Here is a 27,594-nt window from a genome sequence, read left to right on the forward strand (position 1 = left end):
TGGCTCTGTGCTCCTGCCTGGGAAAGGGGCTGGGAGCAGAGCTCAGAAATGCTCCTTCACACACCCCTCTCCCCCATCCTTGTTCACCCAGCTGCTCAGCCCCAGGCATGGTCTGGGCCATCAAGGCCCCCCACTGGCTGATTGGTGGGGGACCATGTGGAACTGGGGAGATGGGAGAAGAGTACAGAGGCACCCCAGATGTGTGTGTGACCACATCAGGAACATCCAGGAACACTGCCAGATGGGCGAGTAGGCCAGCTGGAAGGCCCAGGATCAGCCTGAGGCCAAGGGCTCGGGAGACATTGGCCCTTCCCTTCACTATCCAAACATTAGGAATTTGGAAGCTTGAAGCACTGGGCTATTCCCTTATGTTGCTGAGGGACAGTGGCCCCTGAGGCCTGGACAGTAACACTAAGAGTCCCCCTATCAATCAGACCTCCTTTTCTCTCTTCTTCACCAACACAGGCTTCTCCAGTAGAGCATCAGGACTGAGACAGGCCTCTGCTGGACCGGGGCCATCAGGGTCCCACCTGTTCTCATCCTGGTGGCTTCCCTGGCCCTTCCCTGCATGCTCCTCCAGACTGCACAGCTGGAACCATTCTCCGAACTGCCTTTCATTGGAGGTGCTCCCTCCACCCCAGTGGCCCCTGTAATTGTGGTCTCAGGCCGGGGCTGGGCTCAGGGCCAGAGCCCAGGGTAGGGCCAGGGCGGGGCCTGGAGGTTGTCGATAGGGGTTGCCCCCGTCGCAAGTCTATTGCGACGTTTTTCATGAACGGTGGCAGGTGGGGGAGAAGAGCCCCTACCTAGTCAGAAAGGATACAAATTCAGCCACTAACCCAAGTCTGCAGCATTTTCCAAGTAGGGTCCTCATGAAGATTACTTGGGATACTAGTTAGAAAAGCAGGCCTCCAGGCCTGGCCCCTGAAAAGGCTGATTCAGCTGCAGAGGGCCCAGGATCAGTAATTCCCACAATGGCCTACCTCAGGGGATGCTTCTGGTGGGGGAAATACTAGGGAGAGCACTAGGCATGGGAGGCATGAGGTAAACAGGCCTGCTACCTGGATTAGAAGCCCAGTCCCTGCATCATTTTGGGCCTGTTCCTAATCCTTTCTGGGGCTCAGTTTCCCCAACAGTCAATGAGAACTTGACTCTCTCCAGTCTGGCTTGTCCCAGCTGGTGCTCTCTCCCACCCTGGCTCACACCTCCTTCCTGTATTGAGTATGGTTCCAAACTCTTGTCCCAAGCAATCCCTGTCCCTGCAGCAGTACGGAAGGGAGGGGGGTGGGGGGATGGGAAGGGCAGGGGGCTGCTGGGGTCAAACGAGGCTCTGACTGACGTAGACTGCTTCCTGCCCCTGGCTGTTTTCCTGCCATCCAGCCAGACTGCACCCCCTATGGCCCCACCCCCACCCCCAGCAGCCTCAAGCCCTTAATTCCTGACAGCTGCAGTGGTGGCTGCCGGCAAAGATGGGGGAAGAAGGGGGAGTATGCCATCAGCCTGCTGTTGCTCAGGCGGTCCTCACCACCTGACAGTCTGGGGACAAGGAAGGCCCCACCCCTCTCCTCCAATACCCCAGGGATGGACAATTCCAGGAATGGGCCCCTTTGTCTTGGGGCCCAGAGCTCCAGAAGTTCTGTCCTTGAACCAGGCGGGGCTGTCTTCAGATAGAGGGGCAGTGAAATTGGGAGGGAGGTGTGTGCCCAGAATGGCAGGCTTTGCCCATCGCCAAGAGGGCATGTCAAAGTCACAGAGGGTGGATTCACTGTCAGGGTCAAGCCCCTGCCTGCGTCCAGCACCCCATATTGAGGCAAGCCTAGTATCCAGTTGGTGTGAGAGCACAGGAAGGGATCCCAGAGAGGTATGGACATGCACCAGGAGGCTGATGTTGGGGAGCTCCTGGAGGATCAAGTACAGGTGGCAGGGCCAGGGCAAGACCAGAGATTCTGTGGAGGGGTTCAAGCAAATAGTACTCACTCAGAGTTGGGGCTGCCGCTGCTATGCTAAATCAAGAGAACTGGAATCTCGTCCAGTTCTTCCACTAACTTGCTGTGTGACCTTGTGTAAGTCATGACCCTCTCTGAGCCTCAGTATTTTCTTGTGAAATAAAAGGGTACAAAATAGGATGAACTCAAAGCACACTTTTAAGATTAAAAGATTCTCCAATATTTCCATCCAACCCAGGGGGATCTACTCCCAGACAAACATTTACTGGCGTCCCTGCATTTTGCCTTCACTGGTTCACTGGCCAGAGGAGGTAGACCTTATTAATCTCATTTCCCAAAGGGGGCAGAGGTGACTCAGTGAGCTGCAGGCACCTGTTTAAGGTCACGCAGAGGAGAGCACGATCCAGAGGCTGCCAGTCCTCTGCAGGACCCCACACCTGCACCAGCCAGACCCGGGAAGTCCCTCCTGGAGTGGGGATGGGGCTAATGGAGGGGCCAGCTCCTCCCCTGCAGGCCCTGCAGGTGTGTGTGTGTATTGGGGGACCGCTCCCCAGCAGCTGAGTCTCATTCAGGCACACCTTCCCCCCACATCCCCACCCCCAGCGCTCCCCAAGCAGCGCACCTCCCTTTGCTCGCGCTGCACGACCCCAGCGCCTCTCCTCCACCACCCCTCCAGGAGGCCCGCTCGCGCCGCGGGTCCGGAACAGGCAAAGCGGCCTCTGGACGCGTAAAGCGCCTCCACCGCACCCCCACCCCCTCCCCGCGCCGTGACGTCACGTGGGGTAGAGCCCTGAGACTTGGGGGGGGGGGGGGAGGCGGCGGAGCTCCCGGAGCTGGGACAGTCACTCACTCTCCGGGCGGTGGGGCCGGGCACAGACAGCGCCGCCCCCCCTCCCTCCCCGCCCGCCTCGCACGCCCTCCCTCGGAAGCGCAGGCTCGCGGCGCTGCTCTGGGGGGCTCCCCAGCACCCCAGCCTCGCGTCCCCAGCCCGCCGCACCTCCGGGCCCCCCTTACCCTCAAGAGGCACCGGGAGTTGTCACAGGGGGGCCTCGGGAAATTCCCCGGACCCCTGTGCCAGGAGGTGCCCGGTGCGCGCCCGCCCGCTCCCCCCCCCCGAGGGCGGTGCCCGGGGGCGCTGCCCCATGGAGCGGGGAGGCGGGCGCCGTCTGCTCGCGGAGCTGTGACCCGAGTCGGAGTGGTTTGTCGCAGCTGCCCCGACCCCCGCGGATCATGCGCCGCCGCCCCTGGCTCGCCGGTCCCGCCGGGCTGTGAGCCCCCCATTCCCCGGCTGGTCACAGCCCTTGCGCCATGGGCAGCACCCACCCTTGCCCCAGGCTGCGGCTCCGACTTTGGCCCCAGCCGCGGCCCGCGCTCTGCGCTCTCCTGCTCTTCCTACTGCTGCTGGCTGCTGCCTTGCCCAGGTGAGCCCTCACCTTACGCCCCGCCTCCTGGAGAGCTGGGACCCCCAGACACAGGGGCCTCTGGCGCTCCTGCTGGGAAGAGAGGCCCCGTAAGGAAGGGGGGTAGTGCGGCAGGAAAGTGCCGGTGCCCAATAAAAGACAGTGGCCTCCCAGGAGGGTTTGAGCTGGTGACCGTAATAGGGGCAGTCCAGGGAGACAGGGCAGTGCCCAGGAGAGTGAAGGCTACTCATAGGGGAGGTGCATGTTGGGGGGAAGCAAGTGCCAACCTGGACTCCCCACCATACTGGGGAAATATATCCCCACCCCAGGAATAAGCCCGAATTGCCCTGCTCCACCTTGGAGATCACCCTCAGGCAGGGGCAAAGGTTGGGGACTGGAAGGGAGTAGTGGGGGGGGTGTCAATGAGAGACTGCAGCTGGAAGTGTTCTCTGTGTGCGTATATATGTATGTGCGCATGCGTGTGCACACACATGCATATGTATGTGTGTGTAAGGGTGAATCCAGCAAGCTATGTTGTGAACAGTAGCCTGTGTATGCACATGTGTGACTGTGAGAGCTGATGGGGCAGTGTATGTTAAGATGAACATGTGTGTGTGTTTGTGTATGTGCATGTGCATGTAAGTATGTTAGAGGAAGTGGTCATGTGTGCAAGTGTTCCTGTGTGAGTGTGTGTGTGTGTCCACCATACTATGTGCAGAAGTGTGACTGTCTGAAGCATGCTTTTGGTAGTGGTCTCCTGGGGAATGCTGAATGTGAGAATCCATGCCTGGGGGTGTACTTATGAAATCCTGTGAGCACAGGCATACCGGATATGTGTGCATTCACACATGTTTACCTGTGTGGGTGTGCAGCTGGTGGGTTGTATTGGAGGGTCAAGGGGAAAAGAATGCTTTAGGGGTAGAGTGATGGGTGGAAGCTTCTTCAAAAGCAGAGGTCAGAACTGAGTGGGATTATGGCCAGTGGGACAGAGTGCATATTGTTAGATGGGGCCTTCCTAGCCCCTCAGACCACTCACTCTGCCCCATCCCACTGTCCTGCAGGTCAGCACCCAACGACATTCTAGGCTTCCGCCTCCCCCCAGAGCCCGTGCTCAACGCCAACACGGTGTGTCTGACATTGCCTGGCCTGAGCAGACGGCAGATGGAGGTGTGTGTTCGCCACCCTGACGTGGCTGCCTCAGCCATCCAGGGCATCCAGATTGCCATCCACGAGTGCCAGCACCAGTTCCGGGACCAGCGCTGGAACTGCTCTAGCCTCGAGACTAGAAACAAGATCCCCTACGAGAGTCCCATCTTCAGCAGAGGTAGCTGCCCCTTATCCTTACTTCTCTGCCCACCCCTTCCAGCACCTCTACTCCAGAACCTATTTGCCAGTCATCCTCAGCCCACTCCCACAAGCTGGCGACCTCCCCAGGTGCCCATCTGCCAGCCATGCTGCTCTCCTGCCTCATTTTGGTTTTAGGAAGTTGGAGGGGGTAGGGGCTGGCACAGAAATGGACAACGAGGAGGAGGTGGCTCCAGAATGGGGAGTGTGGGTTGAGGATGGTGTGTTCCATGTCTGAGAACTGAGTTCCTGGGTGACCTGACCCTGTCATGGACACTCTATCCCAGGCCCAGGAAATATTCAGATCAGTCATCTGCCTCGATTTCCCCTCCACCCTAGTAAATAGTATTTAGGATGGAGAGCCTGTAACAAAGCACCCAGAATCAGCATGAAGAGGGCCTGGGGATTTGTGCTGAAAGTGTAAATGAGAAAGGCCTGGCAGGTAAACCATCCCTACTTCCCCAGAGGCTCTTCCTGACGGGGTACACCACCAGCCTCTGTATCATCCTTGCCACCCCCAAAACCCTCTCTGAATCAGAGGCACTGGGTGTTGCCTGCCTCCCGCCCAGCAGGCCTGACAGCCCTGCCAATCCTCTTCCCCTCGTGGCTCAGAGAAGCCACAGCCCACTCCTTGTCCTCGCTCCCTGACTCTGGGTGACCCAGGGTCCAGCCCAGCAATCCCTAGCGTGGCTTGGGCTGGAGGTGGCAGGAGGTTGTGTAGCTCGCTTCTGCTCACACCCACCTCCTCCTCTGGGTTCTGAGGCCTTGCCTCAGGTCTTTTGGGAAAGAAGGCGGCCTTGCCTCTTGGGTGGCACGACCTCTTCTGGAGACAGGGATGGCTGGCTGTCTCCCCGCGCCTCAGCAGGACAGTGCAGGGACCCCCGTGCGGGGCAGTGTGGAGACCTGGCTCCTTGGAACCTGTCCAATTCTCAGTTGACAGTGCAGGAGGAGGGGTGTCCCTAATTCCTTGTGGCCTTGGGACTGGGGGCTCAGGGGAGTCCTACTTCAATGCACCCCAACTTCGGAAAGAACTCAGGAAACCTCCTCTTTCCCTTTTCACCAGAGCCACTCCTTGCATCCCTTGGGCCCCCCAAGTCAGGGGCCATCCCTGGCTCCCCCAGCTCAGCCCCGGGCCGCCCGCCCCGCCCCCGCGCGCTCTCCCGTCTCCCTCCCCCGCGCGCCCGGGGCGCTGTTTCTACCCGGCCGAGCCCAGCCCGCCGCGTGTGGCGGCATGCAGCCGCGAACTAATCCCCGCGGGCCGCGCAGACGGCTCCCAGCCCCAGCCGCGCCGCGCTCCCGAGGGCGCCCCCCCCCGCCCGCGCTCCCGCCCGCCCCGCGGCCGCCCCCCCCCAGGCCCTCGGGCCGGGGACCCCGGGCTGGCCGGCCTAGCGCGCGCGCCCCGCGCCCCGCCCGCGCTCCCCGCCGCCCGCGCCGGGGCACCCGCGCTCGCCCGGCACAGCCCCGGCGGGGCCCGGCCTGCGCTCGCCCACCCACGGCCGCTCCCCCTCGGGGTCTCTAGGTGACCGCACTGCCCCGAACCCCGATCTCCCTCGCGCGCTAGACCCCCGCGGCGAGGACGCCGTCGCCTTCGCTTGGGGTTCGGCCGGCAGGGGCCTCGGTAGGCTCAGGTCCCCGCGCCTGCCGCTCCGGGGGAGCAGGGCTTGGCCAGCAAGCTCGCCACCTCCCTCCCGGCCGGCCTCGGCGTCCGCTCTTCCCCTCCGGTCCTCACGCCCCTCTGGACGAGGGGAGCCAGGCGTCCGGGGGCTTCAGCCGGCCGCGAGTGCAGGGCGAGGGGCCTGGGAGCCGGGGGATGGTTCTGAGCCGGGCAACTGCGCGGGGTTGGCGCCGCGCCAGGCGCTCCCGGGTTCACCTGCAGTTTAATAAGCAGGAGGTGAGCTGGGGGGACCGCGGGGTTGGGGGAGAGGTTAGGGGCGGAGGGGTAGGCTTGCCAGGGCTAGCCAGGGCGGGGCGGTGCCCTGCGAGGGGAGGGGGCCAGATAGCGGCTTCTGGGCTCCCGGCAAGGGGCTGGACTCCCTCCGTTGGCCTCCAGTGGCCCCCTAGATCGGTGGCTTCCGTCCGCCCCGTTGTGGCACTGCGTTTCTACCTCTCCTGCCTCTCTCCCCGGAGGGGACTCTGGGCTGCTGGAAAGAAATTCACACACACCTATGGACAGACAGACACACCTCGGGGGCCACCGTTGTGCCCCTCCCTCGCTCCACATCTCGCTCGCCTTCCCTGGGTCATTTCTGACTGGTCTTGGCCCATCACCTCGGGGACGAGCTAAGTGGAATCCAAGGGGCTCCTCTTGGTACTCATGGGGCAGCCAGCCCCTGCCCTGGGTCCTTCTCCCAGTCTCTCTTCTGTGGCTTGACCAACGTGTGGAGTCCGGCTAGCTCAGTTTCCCCCGAGTGGAGTATCGGGGTGCTGTCTCCTCTTTTAGCCCCAGTTGCAATGGTGTTCTTTTAAAGATGCATTCTGCCTTGTTTAAAATTCAGGCACAGCCGGGAGGAGGTGGTCCCTTGGGCCTTGCATCTTAATGCTGACACTGTCATCGAATGATCCCGACTTCTTCCTGAGATGGGCTGGACTGAAGGAATGGGGTTCTCATGTAGGAGGAAGAGGAGAGGTGACTGAGCCCTTGGATGGAAAGCTTGGGAAGGCCAAGCATACAAAAGGGCTTTATCTGGAGGGAGGGCAGGAGGGGGTGCTGCAGCCTAGGGAGAGTGACTATGAGAGGGATCTACAAGGAGTTAGAAAGTCAGGAGGAAACCCCATCAAAGGGCCCCCAGCCCAGACTGACCACTTTACCTGGCTGAGGGGTAACCCTGACCAACGTGCTAAGGGACTGCGATCCCTAGCTTTGGGTTCTGAGGACCCACATGGTTGGTGCCTGGGGAGGTGGGTGCTGGGAAAACAGCTGCTAGAGGGAGGTTTTTCATTGTGAGCACAGGAGAACCGGTCCAGCTCGCAGTTAGGACTGGATTTGAGAAAGGGGCTGCTTTGGGCTGGACTTGGGCACGGGAGTGAAAGGAGCTGAGAGGTCAAGGAGAGGCTTGATGGAAAGGAGGGGAGTAGAATCACACGCTGGTGCTAGGAGCCACCACATAGATTAAGTACTGGCTTCCTCCACGGCCCAGACCATTGGGAACGGATGCAGTGAGGGGCCTGAGGCCCTGAACAAGCCAGGCTCACAGCCCAGGGCAAGTCAGCAATGAGCATCCAGCCTCTGCTCTCCAAGGCCCTGGCTCTGTCTTCCCCTAACTCCCTTTAATATTCATCCTCTGGGGAGTCTTGGTTTCATGCCTGGGTCTCTAAACTTAGGGAATGTGGTGACACTCAGCTGGGGAGGCAGAGGCACAGGCAACCACATCCCAGGATCACCTGAGGTCACCCAATAAATTAGTCAAGTCATTCGAAGTCCTTGCTGTATGTCAGACACTGTTCTAAAACACTTTCTTTGTATTTTAATATTCTCAATCTCCATTTAGTAGATCCTATTACCCTCCTTTTACAAATAAAGCTAAGAGAGGTTAGATAACTTGCCATTGGTCTCACAGCTTTTAAGTGAGCTGTAGAACCGGAAACCAAACATTGTCCGGCTGACTTTAGAAACTGTACTCAACCCCCTGCCATGCTGCCTCTCAAGCTGCAAGGCCACCATGATCTTATTTGTGTCCAGAGGTGAGCTGGTGCAATGGGGAAGAATGCCCAAAAATGAAACTGACTTACATACACACACTCACAAACGTTACACAAACCTCTGCCCGTGTTTGTGCAAATGTGTGGCCACATTCAATGTCACCCCTAAATGTTCCCACATGCACACAGCTCTGCCCCTCTCAGCCCAGGCACAAGAACACTCATAGAATATTTGCACGGAGGGAATGGAGACCAGACCTCACCCCTCTTTGACTAGAAGGGGTGAGTGGGCGGGGCTCAAGTGCTCTAACTCCTCCTAGTTCCCACTGCCTCTGAATCCTCTCTCCTCCACACTCCTGCCCTCCAAACCTCCTCCCCCAGCCCCTTCCTAGCCGTTGGCTGCGGCCTGTAGCAGCAGCTGACTCCACTTAGATGCTGGCAGTCCCTGTCCCAGATCAAAGGCAGGGCGGCTAATTGTGCGTCTTAACGAGCACACCCCCCATGCTCCGGGCAGCCCAGCTGGCCATGGCCCCACCCCTCTCCCCCTCCAGCTGGCCAGATGGCACAGTGCCTGCGTCTGCCCCAGACAGTCGGGGCCAGGACCGAAACTGGGGCCCTGAATGGGAGTTGGGGGCAGACCCAATGGGCTGGCCTTCTCTGAGGCCTGGATGCTTGGATCAGAAAGTGACCACACAAGCCCTGCCTGGTCACCCCTACACGTGGCTGTGACAGCTGCCAGAGGCCATGGGCTGGTATTTGGCTACTTTGGGTAGATAGGGGTGTCTGCAAGTTGTGGGCTACATTTCTGCAGATTGCTCCAGACCCACCTTGAATATAACAGAGCCTGGATGGAAGATGGTTTTCTCCAATAGGTTCCCCTGGACCAGCTTCTTGCTCTTTCCTGATGACAAACATAGATGGGGCCATGGGAACTGAGAACTGGGGTACATAGGCTTCTTTGTCAGCAGCAGGACGTCCCAAAAGCCAAATGTCCTTCAGCAGAAAGTTGCCAGGTCTGGGAGCCATGAACACTGGGGCTGGGTCCTTCTCTATAACCCCTGTGAACTTGGGCTTCCTCCTTTTGCAAATTTTGTGAGTGTGTGCGTGTGTGTGTGTGTGTGTGTGTGTGCGCGGGCGCACGCGCGAGCATTAAGGGGTGATTTCTGAGGCCTGGACTGCTTCTGGAGGTCTGAGTATTCCCATCTGCCCTAGGAGTGGGCTGATGACTCCCCCAGCAATAAGAGAAGAGCTGAGTTCTACAGATAAAAGGCAAGGAATAAATATAGGGTGTGCTCCCCAATGACTTGGGTCTGCCCTCCTTTCCCTTAAGCCCCACCTCCCAGAGCAGGGCCTACTCCTCTGCAGCTCCCACCGACTCCCAGCATTCCTTTTGAAGGTTCTAGCCCAATCCCCATTACCTCCTGTTTAGCTGGAAAAGATGCCTTGAGCAGTAAAAAGAGAGAGAGGGACCATCTGCTTGAGGTGCTTCTGGTAGCCCAGATGATTTCTTCCAGAGCGGGTCAGGAGCTGCAGAGTTTGATCCCTGATTGGGGTAACAAGAAGTAATGGGCTGAAACTGCAACAGTGGTGTGTGAGGTCAGACAACCGGAAGAACATCTCAATAATAGCTAGTGTTTGTGGAGTACTTACTGTGAATAAGGTATTATTCTAAGCATTTTAAATTTACTAACGCCTTTAATTTTTGGAATGACATCAAGGAGGATAATGATTGCCTCTTTTTACACATGAAAAAACCGAGGCACAGAGAGCTCAAGTCACTGGTCCAATGTGACATAACTATAAACAGTAGGTCAGTGGAAGAGCCAGGATTTGAATCCAGGCAATCTGGCTCCAGAGTTCGTACTCTTAACCACAAAACATTTGGGACGGGGGTGGGGAGCAGGGGAAGCTGGGTAGGGAGAACACAGAGGCCTGTGATACAGAGTTAGGTAAGCCTTAAGAGTAGGATTGGCCTAGGGTCTCTGTCCAGTCCTAGGTGACTCTGGGTTCTGGGAGGCCTCTGAGTGTATATCCTCCTTTGATGCTGGGCTGGAGGGACCCAGGATTTCTATATCCCCTGAATCTCTGGCCTTCCCCAAGCCACCTCTAGTCAGATTCTGGGCTTCCCACAAGGTGCCGTGACACAGGTGGATTCTCCTTCTCACATAGTGGCTAATTTTTAAAAAAAGATTTTATTTATTTATCATACAAGAACTGGGGTACAGGCCAGAGGTGTAGGAGGTGAGAGGATTCACTAGAGACAGAGTGGGGAGCAGAACAGGCAGACTGAGTGCAATACACTGCTGAGGGGAGCAGCGGGCAAGACAGAAGAGGTCTGCTGTGCCATGTGGGTAGCTCCCTGGCTAGGGATTGAACTTGTGCTGCAGAGGCTGAGGATAGCTTCATAGGTTGCATCTTAACCCCTTGCACCACCAGGGAAGGCCCATGGTGGCTACTATTGCCCTTGATTTCTCCCACTGCCCAGAGTCTGCCTGGGCCAGAGAGTGGTTTGAGGATTGTACCAGAACTTGCCCCTAGTTGATCCTTTTTTTGGACGCAGAACAAGGGGGCATCCCAGGTAGGTAATCATAGGGCAGAGAGCTTTTAAGGAGAGACCATCTCCTCATACTTCCCTTTTTGCCCATTAACACTTTCTGGGACCTGGAATTTCATCATCGGTAATTTAGGCTACATTTTGCCTTCTTTGGTCTTATTTTATTTTATATTTTCATTTATTTCCATTCTAATTTTTATTCTTTCCTGTCTTCTACTAACTTTAGGCTTTGCTTATTTTTCTTTTTCAAGTTGCTTTAGTTGTAAGGTTAACTTATTTATTTTGAGATTTTTACTTCCTAATGTAGACCTGTATTGCAATTAACTTCCCTGTGAGTATTGCCTTTGTTGCAACCCATAGGTTCTGATAACTTGTATCTTCATTTCTGTTTGTCTCCAGGTATTTTAAAATTTCTGCCTTAATTTCTTCATAGATCCAATGCTTATTCAGAAAGAAGAGTGTTGTTTAACGTCCACCTTGAAGTTTTCCAGTTTTCTTTTGTGCTTGATTCTAGTTTTACAGATGCAGGTCTATTTTTAAATTGCAAATATATGCGAGAGGAGAGATTAAGCCTTCAATCTTATAAAGAATGTGATCAGTTTCTTTCTGTCCAACAGGAAAGACGCAAGATGCATAAATTCTGAGCTTGCTAAGAGTGATGTTAATGAAATGGGGAAGGGAGGGCAAAAAAGGAGAGGGCAGGTGGGAGATAGCCTTCCACCCCATCTTGTGTGCAGAACTCCTGGTATGATTTCTGCTCCGCTTTTGCTCTGTGCCCTGATGCGAACCCTTCCCCCAACACTGGACCTCCTGTGGTGAAAAGACGGGGCGTGGTGTGCAGAGGGGAAGGGTCGCGGAGCGCCCTGAGAGCCTTTTCTTGAATCTGTCCGCAGGTTTCCGAGAGAGTGCCTTCGCCTACGCAATCGCTGCGGCGGGCGTGGTGCACGCAGTGTCCAATGCGTGCGCCTTGGGCAAACTGAGGGCCTGCGGCTGCGATGCCTCCAGGAGAGGCGATGAGGAAGCCTTTCGTAGAAAGCTGCACCGCCTGCAGTTGGACGCGCTGCAGCGCGGTAAGGGCCTCAGCCACGGGGTCCCGGAGCACCCAGCTCTGCCCCCGGCCAGCCCTGGCCTGCAGGACTCCTGGGAATGGGGCGGCTGCAGCCCCGACGTGGGCTTCGGGGAGCGCTTCTCTAAGGACTTTCTGGACTCCCGGGAGCCTCACAGAGACATCCATGCGCGCATGAGGCTCCACAACAACCGAGTTGGGAGGCAGGTGAGAGTCCTTCACCCCTAGGCCTGCCCCAAATCCCTCTGCCTAAGGCTGTTCCCCTCGCCTAGCCCATCTTTCCTCTTGGCGACCACACCACTTCTGTAACTCAGCAGCTTCCTCATTGCTCCCTCCTAATTCAGTCAGGAAAATTGTGCTGAATTCTTTCTGTGCGCCAGGCCTGGCAGTGGACCTGGATATGCAGGATGAAGGAACCCCTGCCCTGTATTATCTCACTTTCTGTGGAGCAATCTGTGCCTCCCACTTCCTCCTTGGGCAGTGGCGAGAACAGCAGCCTGTCAGTCACTCCTGAGGGGCTTAGTGGGACTGGCTACTCTGTCTCCTCCCCTATAAAGCAAGGTGGTTGAATTGAATCATCCATTAACACCGCCCCCCAACCCAGTGTTCATGTTCCAGGATTCTGTGCTGCCAGCCCAGCCCTCTCAGCCTTTCTGGGCAAAATGAAAGGGGTGGTTCCTGGGGTCCATTGTGGGAACTATGTCATAGTAGCCTCCCAATTTCTCCCATACCCTCAAAGATTCATACTACCTCAAAAGCCATTCATTTAAAAAAAAAAAAAAAGGAGAAGAAAGAAATAACAGCCTGCACTTAGTGAATGCTTGATGTGAGTCAGGCACTCTCTTCTGGAGCACTTTACTGCATATTAGCCTATTTATTCCTTACAACTATGTCTTCAGGTGTTACAAATAAAGCTCATGTTCAGATGTGGAAACTGAGGCTAAAGGAAGCCCACCCAAGGTGATACAACTAGCGAGACAATGGTAGAAGCTGGATGTGTCCCCAGGAGGTTGAGCTCCAGAGCCTGCTTTTCTGCTCTACTGTATAAGCTATGCTAAGTGCAGGCAGGCGCTAAGGTACCTCCTCAGTCTAATGGCAGCTCCGCATCTTCCTTCCCTGGCTGTTCGCCCCATCCCTTCACTTGGCTCTGTGCAGCCTGCTCAGGCCCTCTTCCTGCTTTCCCTCACCCTGGCTGGCACCTTCTCCACCTCTCTCCCCTTTCTCCTGGTCAATTCAGGCTGCTTCAGTTCAGGCTAGTCAAGTTCAGGCTGTTTCAGTGCAGGCTGGTCAATTCAGGCTGTTTCAGTGCAGGCTGGTCAGTTCAGGCTGTTTCACCTTCTTCCGCAGAGATTCTGAGCTAATTCACCTCTTCCCATCCTGACTTAGAGATGAAGGAAACTGAGGCATTTCCACCCTTAGGTCAGGTCCAGCTTCCACCCAGCCCTGCCCTGTCCATGTAGCTCTTTTCCCAAGCTTCGATACTATCCCAGCCTGAACCAACAGTGCCTCCTCCTCATTAAACTGGTTAATTAATGGCTACTGCCTGTGGGAAGCAGATGTTGTGGAGCTGTTGGCCAGGGGCGGCCTTGAGCTGGTTCCCACGTGGTGCTGACACCGCAGGCTGCACATACCAGCTGTGGAGCCCTTTAAGATGTGAGGGGCAGGGTCCCTCTCCTGTGGCCCTGCAGCTCAAGTAGGAGGGCCCCAGATCATCTTCCTCACAGTGGTGTTTTCTGGAATAGAGTAGGGGAAAGGAGAATGTGGCGAACTTCTGCTGGAGTCTCCGGTGAAGATAAGGCCAAGGGTTCTTTGGGAGGAGAGCTAGAACCCACTGAGAGCTGGCGCTGGGTGGGCTGTGTTCCTGCAACTACCTCCCTCCCTTGGAGGCCTGGGGAACTATCTCCACCTCATTAGACTGGGGTCTGGCTCGCTGGGTTCCATTTTCCTTCTGTGTGCAGGTAGAGCCTTTGGCCCTGCTGGGGCTCACCTTTTCCTAGGAGGAACTGTGACTCTCACACGAAGCAGAATAAACCCCTGTCAGTATAAAGGGGGGAGGAGGGAGTCTCCTCAGCTTCTGCCCCCTCCAGGCTCCTTGCAATGAGCTGCAAGGTCTTAGGAGGAAAGAGGCTTTTTCAGAATTCCCAGAGCCCCCATTCACAGCCTGGAGTAAGGCCAGAGGCTTTGGGACTGGGATGTAGTGGGGTTGGCTCCCCCCTGCTCCTGACCCCCACCTGAGGGATGGAAGGAGAGGGAATTTCCCTGAGGATCTGGGATCCCCCTCAGGAAGCAAGAGCCTCCAGCCTCAAGGGCCCCCTGCAGCTGCTGGAAAAGGCGGCTGGAGAGGAGGGGCTCAGGAGAGAGGGAATTCCCCCCCAGGCCTGGCCTGGTGGGAGGTAGATGGGGAGCCGCAGGAAAGCAGGCAGAGTTCTCCGAACTCTCCGGCCCAGGAGCTGTAGGGCCCGGCTTGGGCCTCAACTTTTGCCTCTGCTCAGGGGGGAGTCGGTTCCCCAAGCCTCTGAGCTTCTGCACTGGCGGGCGCCTGCCTTGGGAGGAGGCTTGGCCGCGGCCCGCACCCCTCACGGTCCCTCCCTCTGCAGGCGGTGATGGAGAACATGCGGCGGAAGTGCAAGTGCCACGGCACGTCTGGCAGCTGCCAGCTCAAGACCTGCTGGCAGGTGACGCCGGAGTTCCGCGCGGTGGGGGCGCTGCTGCGCGGCCGCTTCCACCGCGCCACGCTCATCCGGCCGCACAACCGCAACGGCGGCCAGCTGGAGCCGGGCCCCGCGGGGGCGCCCTCGCCGGCGCCCGGCGTCCCCGGGCCGCGCCGCCGCGCCAGCCCCGCCGACCTGGTCTACTTCGAGAAGTCGCCGGACTTCTGCGAGCGCGAGCCGCGCCTGGACTCGGCGGGCACCGTGGGCCGCCTGTGCAACAAGAGCAGCGCGGGCCCCGACGGCTGCGGCAGCATGTGCTGCGGCCGCGGCCACAACATCCTGCGGCAGACGCGCAGCGAGCGCTGCCACTGTCGCTTTCACTGGTGCTGCTTCGTGGTCTGCGAGGAGTGCCGCATCACCGAGTGGGTCAGCGTCTGCAAGTGAGCGGGCGCCTCCCTGAGCCTGCCCTCCCCGGGCGGTCTGGGCAGGGCGGTGTCCCTAAGGCTCCAGGAGAGGAGCTCGGACCACAGGATCTTGTAGGAACTTCCCAGGCCTGAGGGTCGTCAAGTCTGCAATCACGGGACAGCCCAGACCTGCCTGGACCCCACCACTCACTTCTGCAGACCCCCTGCCCCAAGCTCAGACAGCTCCTTGTGGGCTGGGCTTGCCAGGAAGGCCTGTTTCCTTCCAACCCTTCACCCAGGCCCTGGAGTGGGAGAGAATGATGGGAAGCTGATGGGCAGGGGGAGGAGGAATTTAAAAAGGAAATGGACATAATGCAGCAGAAGCAATGAGACCCCAGACATGCTCCCCTCACTGGTCTCTGCCCCTCATCTTTCATTTAACAAATATTTATTTTGCACTCTTTGTGACCTGGCACTCTGCGGGGAATGAGGGGTGCTGGGAATAAGATGTGAATAAGAGGCACAGACCTGCTCTCTTGGAGTTTACATTCTGGCTGGGGGAGATGGACAATAAACTAGAAAACATACAAAACAAATCATTTCAGACAATGTTATGTGCTATGAAGTTGAAGGAGGGGAGTGGGGCCTTTAAGTAAAGCCACTGGCTGGGAAGTTTTCTGAGTTGTGAGACGTCCTGAGAGCACAAGGAGAGTTGAACCACATTGAGGGCGAGGGTTTTCCAGGCTGAAGTCTTGTGAAGGCAGAAACTCTGAGGCTGGAAAAGGTCTTTTCCTAGAGAGGCCAGTGGGGTTGGAATGAAATCAAGGGGCAAATTATAAGGGGAGTTCCTGGGGAGAAGGGGGGGGGGAGGTCAGGCCACATCATCTGTCCTTCTAGGCCAAGGTAAGAAAATGGGATTTTATTTAAGGTGGCCAGGAATCTTCAAGGAGCCTTGAGCAGGCAAATGTCATGGTCTGATTCCCCTATATATGGTCCCCTTTGGGAAACTGAATGTAGGGGGAAAGAAGTTGACAGCAGGGGGGCAGTTGGGAGACTAAAGCTGTCTTCCAAAAAAAGAGAGAGATAATCCTGGACTGGAGGGACACAGCAGGGATGTCGACAAAGCGCTGGATCAGGGGAGACCCTTGATGCCAGAGCTCTAGCCATCTGCCTTGTGACTGAGCCCTCTGCCACAAGCCAGGACGAGTGAAGGTGCCCAGCAGCGCCCGTCAGCAGAGACAGGAGGCACTCTGAGAGGAGTAATCCTGGGCAAGACCCAGCTCAACCCAGCCAGCCCAGCGCCCCGGGGAGCAGGTGGGGCTAGGAGGTGCGGCCAGGGAGGAGGGTGGCGGGGGAGGGCCAGGAGACTCACTGTCTGGATTCTGGTCTCTCTGAGTCCAGGCAGGGGAGGCGGGGTATGTAAGGGTAGGGGTGGGGGACATTCTTCCTGGGCCTCTTACGCCCCCAGCCCCCAGCTCTTGGTGCCCCTTAGCAGATTAATAAGCCACCCCTCCCCTCTGTACCCCCACAAGAACATTGCTGAGCTGGCAGTTTGGGCCAGTCTTACATTCTCCTTGGCGCTCAGATCTGATGTTTTTCTGGAACAGACCCTCAAGGAGGAGGGCGGTAGAGAAGGTGAGGTCAGGATCTGGGGAAAGAACACTTCACCTACTTCATCCAGGCCTCCTGCTGCTGCTCAGAGTTGTGGACTCTGTTGTCTGACTCAGTTTACCCCAGAATGGCACCCTTCTTGATGAACCAGGAGACGACTAAGTCATATTCCTTTCCACAATTGCCCACTTACACAAATCCCCCACATTGCCCTACCCTTGTCCCATGTCTTCCTACCCCTGGGTAGGGGTAACAGTGATAGGAGGCTTCTGGATGATACACTATCAGCCCACCAGCTGGGAGATCTGCCCCCACAGCTAACCACTCCAATTGCCAGCATCCCAGCGGTGGGGCCTTCCTTGGAGGACAGTTTCTTTCCCCATCCCCCAAAAGACAGCCCCAAAGGCAGGCTGGTGAGAGTCCCCCGGGAGGAGGGGTAGGCAGGAGCAGCCAGACACACCTGCCTCATTCCTTTCCTCTTGTTCACCTAGGAGAGAGCTGTGGGGGCTGGGCTCCAGCCCCCTTCCCCCTCCCATCCCAGGGAGGAGGAGGGAAGCGATGTGTAGGGCAGAAATGGAGGCGTGGGGGGCACTGCCACCCCCAGCAGTGCCCATTATAGCGTTAGTTGTGAACTCTCCCTCCTCTGCCTTCCAAGTTTAAGAACAGCGTTGGGGGCAGGAGAGACTGAAAGACGAGAGATATAGGATCAGTTTTGGGATAATGAGGTAAGAGCAGTAACACTGCAGCGCAAATGGCCTCCAGAGGGAGGGGTGGGCAATGAGGTGGGGCAGGAGGCTGGACATCAGGTTGGGGGGAGGGGACATCTCCAATCCAGTCAAGCCATGCCGGTCTGCTGCACGCTAGCCTGAACTGTGAAGGCAGAGAGGAAAAAGTCGGATCTACCCCCATGCTCCCTCTGGCCCAGCGCTGACTAGAGACTGGGGACCAAAGCTGGACCCCACCACTGAAAAGGGGTGTGTGAACTTGGTAAGGGCCCTAAAGAGAGATGTAGAGGTCATGAAGGGTGGAGAAAGGCCACCCCAGAGCCACTGGGCTGCAGCGCACTGGTTGAAGGACAGGAATCAGGGTGCTGTTTGCAAATAGGGGACACCCGCCAAGCTAAAGTGGGAAGGGAGAGGTGGAGGAAGAACTTGCCGCCAGCGTGGAGAGGACCAGGGCTGAGATTTGGAAATGCGGAGAGAAGGTGGGCCAGACATGATTCGGAGGCAAGGGAACCCTGCCTGGCCCCCACACCTTTCACCTGCGTCACTGGGACCCCTCCCGCAGGAGGGAGAATAGTGGGGTCCGGTGGGGCCTGGACGGCAGGAAGGAAGGGAGGGGCCTGACAACATGAAGGCGGTGGGCAGATGAGCCGGCAGCGCTGCGGGGTTAGGGGTCAGGAGGAGGCAGCCAGACTGCGGTGGGGATCAGAACACAGACATCCTGCTTTTCAGTGATCCCAGGGGGGCAGAGAGAGGAGGAAAGAGGCCGAGGTGAAGGTCTTGGGCGCCGCAGGAGGGCCCTGTGGGTGAGAAGCAAGGTCAGGGGCCTTCCCGCCTTCCCTCGAGCGAGCGCGCCCCCAGGCTCCCCCCAGCAGGGGGCCTTCCACTCTGGAGCTCGGCCAGGCTCCAGTCGTGTCCTCCCTCATCCCCCTACCCCCCCCTTCTCATGTGGTTGCCGGCAGCTGCCTGCGGTCGCCCCAACCCCTGTGCTCAAGGCACGGGGACTTTCCAACAGGGGAAAAAATGACTTAATGAGAGTGGGAGCCGGGGGCGGGAGGGACAGGTCCCTGTAATCACCGCGCGGCTGTGGGGCCTGTGCGCCTCCGGGGCCCGGCCCGGCTTCCTGCTGCCAGCGCCCCCCTGGGGCTCTGCCGGGGGAGGTGGACGGCCTGGCGACAGGGGGATCCCTTTCCAGGTTCCAGATTCGCTGGGGCCCTCCGGCTGTCTGTGTTCCTAGGTTTGTGGTGCAGGGAAGCTGGGACGCCCCCATGAACCCTCCCTGGACCTTGTCCTTGAAGTTGGGGGGCGGGTGGCAATCTCCCCCTGGAGCCAGGGTCCTCTGCGGTGGATTAGACGCGTGAAGGATCGTGAGGGGAGCCCTTTGCCACTTCGCGGCTGCGCACTTAGAAACGCCCCCGGTTGCTGTGGTAACCAGGGCTGTAGAGGTGTGTCCGCAGGGCTGGGAGGCGCCCCCCCCCTTTTCTCGCCGCCCGCGGGGCCAGGCCCCGCCGCTGCGGTGCGCGGGGGTGGGGGTGTGCCGTTGCCATGGCAAGGGTGCGCAAGAAGGGCACATTCTTCCCCAGGGTGGGAGCGCCCTGGGGATACGAGAAGGGGGGGCACGGGGGCGGCAGAAAGGGAAGAGGGGAGGGTCAGGGCGAGGGAGGAGTCTCGGACATGCAGAACCGAGACTTCTGGGGTTGGGGTGGGGAGTTTGGAATCTGCCCCCTGCTTGGCTCTCGGGAGACGTTCCACCTCCCGCACTCTGGCCGGGGTTCACCCCTCCAGCCCCCAGCTCCCGACCCCAGACTACCGACCCGAAGGGCTTTTCCTTCCCTCCGGGGACGGCTCGCCGAGCTCAGGGTCCGTCCCCTGCCCCCCGAGGGGAGCTGCAGTCCAGACTGCCACCCGAAGCCCTGCAATTAAGCCCCTTGCCCTGCCCCTGCGCCGCCCGCCGGTCCTCTGCCAAGCAGGGCCTGCACCGCCAATTACAGCAGCGGCAGCAGCTGATTACCCCCGAGTCCCGGAGGCGGCCGGGGGCGGGCAGAGCCAGCAGGTCAAGCGGTTGGGGTCTCTGGGGGTGTCCCCGGCCCAGGGCTCTTAATTGGAGCTTTGGTTTTCCACCCTCTTGCTCGCTCCAGACAACTTGGGGAAGGATCTGCTAAGCACTGCGTCCTTCTGTGCCTCAGTTTCTCCCCCCTCGCTGCACACTGCACCCAGGCAGGCAGCACAGGGAGGATCTCTGTGTGTGTGAACTCGACGGCTCAGGCTCGAACCCCTCACGGACGGCTCTTTCCCGCGCAGAGTCGCGTGTGTCTCTCCTGACCCAGCACCCCAGCCCTATGGACCCGGGTCTGCCTTGCTGAGCAAACCCCAGGGCCGCTGCCGGCCTGTCCCTCACTTTTGTGGGAGTCAGAAAACGGCGCCCCCTCTAGGCGGGAGGCTCCCTCTTCGGCCCACCAGGAAAGGCAATCCGGGAGCCCTTAGAGTAGCGACGGTGAGGTATTCTGCCACCACCCTTGCCGCCTGCCATCTCTTCTTCGCTCTCTTCCCGCCTGCGGGTTTGCTCCGTCTCCCGCGGTCCAGCGGGCCACATCTGGCGGACAGCTGGGATCCGCCCACTGCAGACGGCTGTGGATGCAGCGCCCTCTGTTGGCGAGGAGCGGCAGCACGCCAATTTGCAGGCCTGGCTCGCCCGCCCCCGGCCTGTGTGTCTTCCCAGTTTTGTGGGTTTCGGGTTCCACCCACTTGGCGCCCCTTGCCCTTGGACACAGCTCGCCCACTGCCTCGCGTAGCGCCCACACCTGACACTTTAGGCCCCTTGTGTTCCGCCGATTGGGGCCTCCCTGATCCTCTTTCCCCCATCCCTGTGTGCTTAAAATCTTGGGCAACCTAGCTGTCCCCCCAATTCCCATCTTCTCTAGTAGTGTTGGGCTTTGTGGGCACGTTCTTCAGCGAGATCTTTCCGCACCCAAAGGAAAAGTCCGAAAAGGAGAACATGGTTACGTAACTCACTGCCCATCTGCTCGACAGAATTCTTCACAGTGTCCTTAAAAATGAGGTGGTTGAAGTACAGTGACTGAGACAGTATGTGTGTGCGTGTGTGCAAGATATAAAATAGCACAGGACAGGAACCCTCCCTTATTGCAACAAAAATTTATAGATGTGATTTGCATTTTAAAAGTCTAAATTAGGTAGCAAAATGTTAATTTATTTTTGGATGATGGGAATATAGGTGGTTTAAAACTTGTTCTTTTATATACTTTTTTTTGCTTGTCTATAATGAACACGTATGACTTGGATTCCGGTAATGATTCTATCTCCAGAATTTGACCCAAATGTGAGCATCGAATTACATCATCAGAATATATTTAATTTAAGAAAGAACCCCTTAAAAATTAGGAATTAGCGAGACCTGGCCTCCTGACAACAACTGATATGATTATGTCATCAGGATTTGCTTCTTAAAATCTCAGTGTTATGTAGTGAGAGTCCAGTCTCCAACTCTCAGTGGCCAGGGAAGCGGAGAAGTTGTTAGAAGAGACTCAAATCCACATGCACATCCAGCATTGTGAATGCAATAGCTGACTCATCCTCCACGGGAGAGCAGAGGTATAAAGGTGCTGTTGAGGGCCTCCCTGGTGGCACAAAGGCTTAAGCACAGCACTGTGAAGCTATCCGCAGCCTCTGCAGCACGAGTTCCATCCCTGGCCAGCCAGGGAGCTACCCACATGGCGCAGCAGACCTCTTGGCTCACCCACTGCTCCCCTCAGTAGTGTATTTTAGTCAGTCTGCCTGTTCTGTTCCCCACTCTGTCTCTGGTGAGTCCTCTCACGCCCCCGGACCTCTGGCCTGTTCTTGCATGCATAAATAAATAGTTCTTGCATGCATAAATAAATCTTAAAAAAATTCTTAAAAAAAAGATGGTGTTGTGATTAATAATATATATTTTTTAAAAGTTTTCTATCTTTTTTTCTCAGTTTTGATCATTTTCATTCTCTCTGCAACACTGCACATCATTAATTGTCTTCTCCTTAGACATATTTGACCCTTTGTTGCAGGTGTTTGATGTTGCCCTGCCAGCTCCTTCTTTCCTGAACCATTTGAGAGTAGGGTTCCAACATGATGCCTCATTACTCTTGAAACCTCCATGTATATTTCTTAGAAATAGGGGCATTTTCCTGTATAACAAAGCACAATGCTCACAAGCAGGAAATGAACATTAATGCATTAACACAACCTAGACCTCAGATCTTATTGGACTTTCATCAGTTGATCTAATGAATGAAAGGGTCCTGTCCAGAATTATTCATTGCAATGAGTCTCCTTCAGTTTGAGACAATTCCTGATGTTTCCTTTCTTTTCATAACAGGACAAGTTAGAAAGTATAGGTCTATTATATTGTGGACTATCCCTCAATTTCGGCTTATCTGCTGTCCTCATGGCTAGATTTGGGTTATGCATCTGTGGCAGTGACACTAGAGATGTGAGTGCTTTACTCATTGCTTCATTATTTATTTTGATGGTCAGTACATTTGGCCAGTTGCCCTGCTGGCTTTTTACACCATAATTCTTTGAGTACGTCCTTCTTTACTTCTGACACAAGATGTTCCAAGTTCTCTCTCTGAGTTCCTTATACTCTCTGCTCCAACTCTTGAATCATCCATTTCTCTATGGGACCTTTGTTTCTTTTAATGGAGATTGCTATTTATAAGTCAGGATCTGGGTGCTAGGTGTGCTCTTTGTTCTTAGAGTGTCACTGCTTTTTTGGTCTCTCAGTGGAGAGTGCTAGGAAATGTTTGTATGATGATACACACTTTTATATCTTTATATCAGCTGTCATCTATTGATTTCTCTATCATCTTTCAATCTCTGTGCAGAAAATCATGAGTTCACATAATGCCTTCAGTTCCAATCTAGTATCGCAGGATTTATTCTAATTTTCTCCCCTTCTATTTTTGTAATTTCCTTCTTACTGTATTAACCCCTTTGTAAGTTACCTATGCCCCTGCTGTCCCCTCCTCTGTTTCCCTTGCAGACATCATCTTCTCGCACCTTGCTCTTTGTAACCTGTGCCAGCCCAATGTCCCTCTGCCCCTCACCTTGGATGCTTCCAAGGTACCTCAAGGTGCTTTGCCCCACAGCACAGATTTTGAACTACATTATTTAGCAAGAAGGACAGGCAGGCAAGAAGATTGAAAACAAGTTTGCTAACTCTTGAAGCATTAGATATAATTCTCAATCCTCTGTAGTCAATAAGTGGCAACTGCTCTTTAGCTATTCCTCTTGAAAACTCTGGATTCAGCTTCCTTTATTTCTTCGACACCTCATATTCAACCCATCAGAAGATCCTGCGGGTTCTCCTTTAGTTTACGAGAGCCTGATCACATGTTACCTCTCATCATTGCCCCCTGGCCCAAGATACCTTGGCTCTTTGCCTTGAGTGATAGCAGTTGTCTCCAAATTTGTCTCCTTTAGGCCTCCCCGGTGGCAGCGCAGCGGTTGAGCGCTGGGTTGCGAAGCTGCCCGCAGCCTCTGCTGCGCTGGTTTGATCCCCAGCCATCCGGCAAGGGTCCCACATGGCGCGACAGACCTCTCTTGCCGCCCGCTGCTCCCCTCAGCAGTGTACTTTGTCAGTCTGCCTGTTCTGCTCCCAGCTCTGGCTCTGGTGAATTCTTTCACCCTCCCGTGCTTCTGACTCTACCCAGTGCTTGTATACATAAATAATAAATCTTTAAAAAAAAATGGTCTCCTTGCTTCTGCCTTTCCCCCACTCCTTTCTGTACAGAGTGATTCATTAGAAAGTGTTAGTATGTAGGGCCTCCCCGGTGGCGCAGCGGTTGAGCGCTGGGTTGCGAAGCTGCCCGCAGCCTCTGCGGCGCTGGTTCGATCCCCGGCTGCTCCCCGGCCACCTGAGGAGGGTCCCACATGGCGCGCAGACCTCTCCTGCCGCCCGCTGCTCCCCTCAGCAGTGTACTTGGGTCCTTCTGCCTGCTCTGCTCCCCGCTCTGGCTCTGGTGAATTCTCTCACCCTCCCACGCTTCTGACTGTACCCAGTGCATGTATAAACAAAACAAACAAACAAACAAATAAATAAATAAAGCATGCCTCTATTAAAAAAAAAAAAAGAAACGTTTAACTCATTAAGAAAGTGTTAGTATGTAGCATGTCTTCTCTGCTCAAAATTCTACAGTCTTTTGATCTCTCTCAGAATAAGAGTCGAAGTACTTAACAATGACTTAGAAGCACCAATGAGATCTAGTTCCAGCTTCCACCTTCACTTCGCCTCTTTTTCCCAACCTCATCCATTTTGCTTCAGACACACTGGCCTCCTAGCAATTCTTTGAACAAACTAAATTGTCCTGCCTGCCTCAGGCCTTTGCACTCATTATTCCCTCTATCTAACATGGGTTTCCTCTAGATAACCACATGGGTGTTGCCTCTCTTTATTGAGGATTTCATTCAAATATATCTTTTTTTTTTTTTTTTTTTGTGGGACCCTAGCTGGCGGCCTCGCAACCCAGCGCTCAACCGCTGCGCCACCAGGGGAGGTCCTCAAATATATCTTTACAAACGGGGTCTTCACAGAACATCCAATCTAAAATGACAACCTCCTCTTATCTTTACCTTTTTTTTTTTATTTTATTTTATTTTATTTTATTTATTTATTTTTTTTATAGAGGCATGCTTTATTTATTTGTTTGCTGGTTTGTTTGTTTGTTTTGTTTATACATGCACTGGGTACAGTCAGAAACGCGGGAGGGTGAGAGAATTCACCAGAGCCAGAGCGGGGAGAAGAGCAGGCAGAAGGACCGAAGTACACTGCTGAGGGGAGCAGCGGGCAGCAGGAGAGGTCTGCACGCCATGTGGGACCCTCCTCTGGTGGCCGGGGAGCAGCCGGGGATCGAACCGGCGCCGCAGAGGCCGCGCGCAGCTTCGCAACCCAGCGCTCAACCGCTGCGCCACTGGGGAGGCCCCTATCTTTACCTTTTAAATTTTTTGTCATAGTTCCATCACATGTTTGATAGATTTATGTATTTGTTTACTGTCTGCCTCTGACTCTGTAATGGAAACTCCATGAAAGCTGAGACTCTTTTCTCTCTTTCTTTCTTTTTGCTATATTTCTATGGTAAGAACGGTGCTGAGCATGCTGGATAAAATGGTTTTGAACGTCATGATTCCACTTTTACGTTGATTTTTTCCAATAAATATTATCAATGAGTGAATCATGATACCTGTAAATAAATATAAATTTCTTTTTTCACATTATCCTTTCATATTTGATGTCTAGTGTTAGTAATGCCTACAACATATATGGTATTTTGTATCATATAAGATAATATTGATGTAGGTAGGACAGATATAAACTATGGTACCCGTAAGTACAATACAGTTCTGAAAATGTATTTTCTCATCCTTGCACTACTCTTGACCTTTTTTTAAGATTTATTTTATTTATTTATGCATACAAGAGCTGGGGTGTAGGCCAAAGGTTCAGGGGGTGAGAGGATTCACCAGGGCAGAGTGGGAGCAGAACAGGCAAACTGACTGAAATACACTGCTGAGGGGAGCAGCGGGCAAGACAGGAGAGGTCTGCTGTGCCATGTAGGTCAACTCCCTGGGCATCAGGGGATCAGAGGCTGTGGATAGTTTCATAGTGCTGTGCTTAACCCCTTGAGCCACCAGCGAGGCCCGACACTTTCTTTTTTTAAGCTTACTTAATGCAGGAGTATATAATAATACAACATATAAAATACATGTTAATAGACTTTATTACCCTCTACATGACAAGGATCTGGTCAACAACAGGCTGTTAGTAGTTAAGTTTGGGAGGAGTCAAAAATTATTCATCTGCTTAGGGGGTCAGAGCCCCTAACCCTTGCTGTTTGTTGTTCAAAGGTCAACTGTACTTAAATACTGGATAAAAATAAATGAATGAGGGCCTCCCCGGTGGTGCAGCGGTTGAGCGCTGGGTTGCGAAGCTGCCCGCGGCCTCTGCGGCGCCGGTTCAATCCCCGGCTGCTCCCGGGCCACCGGAGGAGGGTCCCGCATGGCACACAGACCTCTCCTGCTGCCCGCTGCTCCCCTCAGCAGTGTACTTTGGTCCTTCTGCCTGCTCTGCTCCCCGCTCTGGCTCTGGTGAATTCTCTCACCCTCCCGCGCTTCTGACTGTACCCAGTGCATGTATAAACAAAACAAACAAACAAACCAGCAAACAAATAAATAAAGCATGCCTCTATAAAAAAAAATAAAAAAAAAATAAATGAATGAATCAATATATAAATGTCTTTGGAAATGACTGCCTATCTGTCTTTAAGCCCAGCCTTCCTTCTTGGGATCTTTTTTGAAGTTCTGGCTGTTATCAAGACACGTTGTGCTGTGTTTGTGGCACCACAAATTAAAGCTTTATTTTTTTTTTATTTAAAAAATTTTTTTTAAGATTTATTTATTTATTTATACAAGCACTGGGTACAGTCAGAAGTGCAGGAGGGTGAGAGAATTCACCAGAGCCAGAGTGGGGAACAGAACAGGCAGACTGACGAAGTACACTGCTGAGGGGAGCAGCGGGCAGCAGGAGAGGTCTGCGCGCCACGTGGGACCCTCACCGGCAGCCAGGGATCAAACCGGCGCTGCAGAGGCTGCAGGCAGCTTCGTAGCCCAGCGCTCCACTGCTGTGCCATCAGGGGAGGCCCACAAACTAAAGCTTTATTCAGGCTGTTTTATTATGATGGGTGTTTTTGGTCACTGCTGTCTTCTCAATGCCAGGCATGGAGCAGACATTTAGTGTTTGTTGAATAAATAAATGAATGATTTCCTCTTCCAAAATAGTTCTCTCTGACTTGCTTAGTTTTCTTTGCAACATCATCATTTTCCTAGTTACTAAGATTCAAAATTCCTGTCAGCTTGGACTTTCCCTTCTCTGGTCCATATTTAATCAATGGCCCAAATCTTCCCACTCTCCTATTCCACGGGCTTTGTTAATATTACAGCTCATCACACACTTCAAACATCACTAACTGACTGCTGTCATACTGGTTTTCCCCTTCAACCCATCTATCAGGTTTTTTATATTTATTTCTCCCAAAAAGTGCTCTGGTTGTGTCATTTCCTCTGGCTGAAGCTTTCAATGGGTTTTTGTGCCAATTAGGGTTATTTTTTAAATTTATTTATGCACACAAGAAATGGGGTGTAGGCCAGAGGTTGGAGGGTGAGAGGATTCACCAGAGACAGAGTGGGGAGCAGAACAGGCGGATCTACTGAAATACACTGCTGAGGGGAGTAGCAGGTAAGATAGGAGAGGTCTGCTGTGCCTTGCATGGGATAAAACTCATGCTGCAGTGGCCTGTGATAGCTTGATATGCTGAGACTTTAACCCTTGCACCACCAGGGAGGCCTCCAATTAGGGTACTTTATTGCAAGCAACAGAAATGAATGCTGTTTCACTGAAGTAGAAGAGCAGTTTAACGGAATAAGAGCAGGTAGCTCACAAAATTGACGGGAAGACTCAAAAATATGGCTTAGGAAACAGGCAGGAACAGAGAAGCCAGGCCTTGCCCTAGGAGCAGACTGATTAGGGAGCTGCTGCCCCTGGGCTCCATCACACAGTCACCACCCCCCTGAGAACTGGCTGTTGCTTCATCTAGGATGAGTTACAAATACTCCTCTACTTTCTTGGGTCTCTAGCAGAAGATTCAGAGTTCTGACTGGTATCACTGAGTTGGGGTCATAGTTCTGTTTTCTTCTGCCAGAGGTCAAGGGAGCAAGTATCTGAGCTCCCACTAAGCTATCCAGTAAGGAGAACCCTTCAACACAGGAAAAAGACAAACATATACCCACATGCAGGGTCCTGAGCATGACACTAAAGTCCTCTGCCATCTGCCACAAACTGTTACCTCCAGTTTTTCTCAGCAGTACACCGAGTTCCACTTAAATATGGCTGTAATGCAGTTTCCTGAGTTGATTATCCCTGCTTTGGCCCCTTATAGGAACTGGTCTCAAAAAAAAATGTCCCCATTAAACACTGTTTCCTGATATTTAAATCTATGTATTTTCTCTCCCTCTCCTTAAATCTGAACTGACCCTGTAATTCATCTGCATTCATGCATACTGTGGCAGTGATGCTGGTGATTTCCAAAAGGAGGTCATAAGAAGTCTTGCAGTAAGGATGATTCAACATTCACAAATCAATCAATATACTTCATCATACTAACAAAAGAAAAAAAATCATGATCATATCAATAGATTCAGAGAAAGCATTTGGCA

The 27,594-nt window shown here is 54.5% G+C and overlaps 1 protein-coding gene across 1 annotated transcript; it reads left to right on the forward strand.

Annotated features, from left to right (window-relative positions):
* Positions 1–3,251: 3,251 nt before the first annotated feature.
* Positions 3,252–15,041, forward strand: WNT10A (Wnt family member 10A; the record flags this gene model as incomplete). Its single annotated transcript, XM_084246623.1, has 4 exons — positions 3,252–3,364; positions 4,405–4,667; positions 11,774–12,153; positions 14,544–15,041. 4 exons carry the CDS (start codon positions 3,252–3,254, stop codon positions 15,039–15,041), a joined length of 1,254 nt encoding a protein of 417 aa, XP_084102749.1.
* Between the last annotated feature and the right edge of the window lie 12,553 nt (positions 15,042–27,594).

This window comes from Talpa europaea (genome assembly GCF_964194135.1).
Source record: "Talpa europaea genome assembly, chromosome: 1".
NCBI classification, from domain to species: domain Eukaryota; kingdom Metazoa; phylum Chordata; class Mammalia; order Eulipotyphla; family Talpidae; genus Talpa; species Talpa europaea.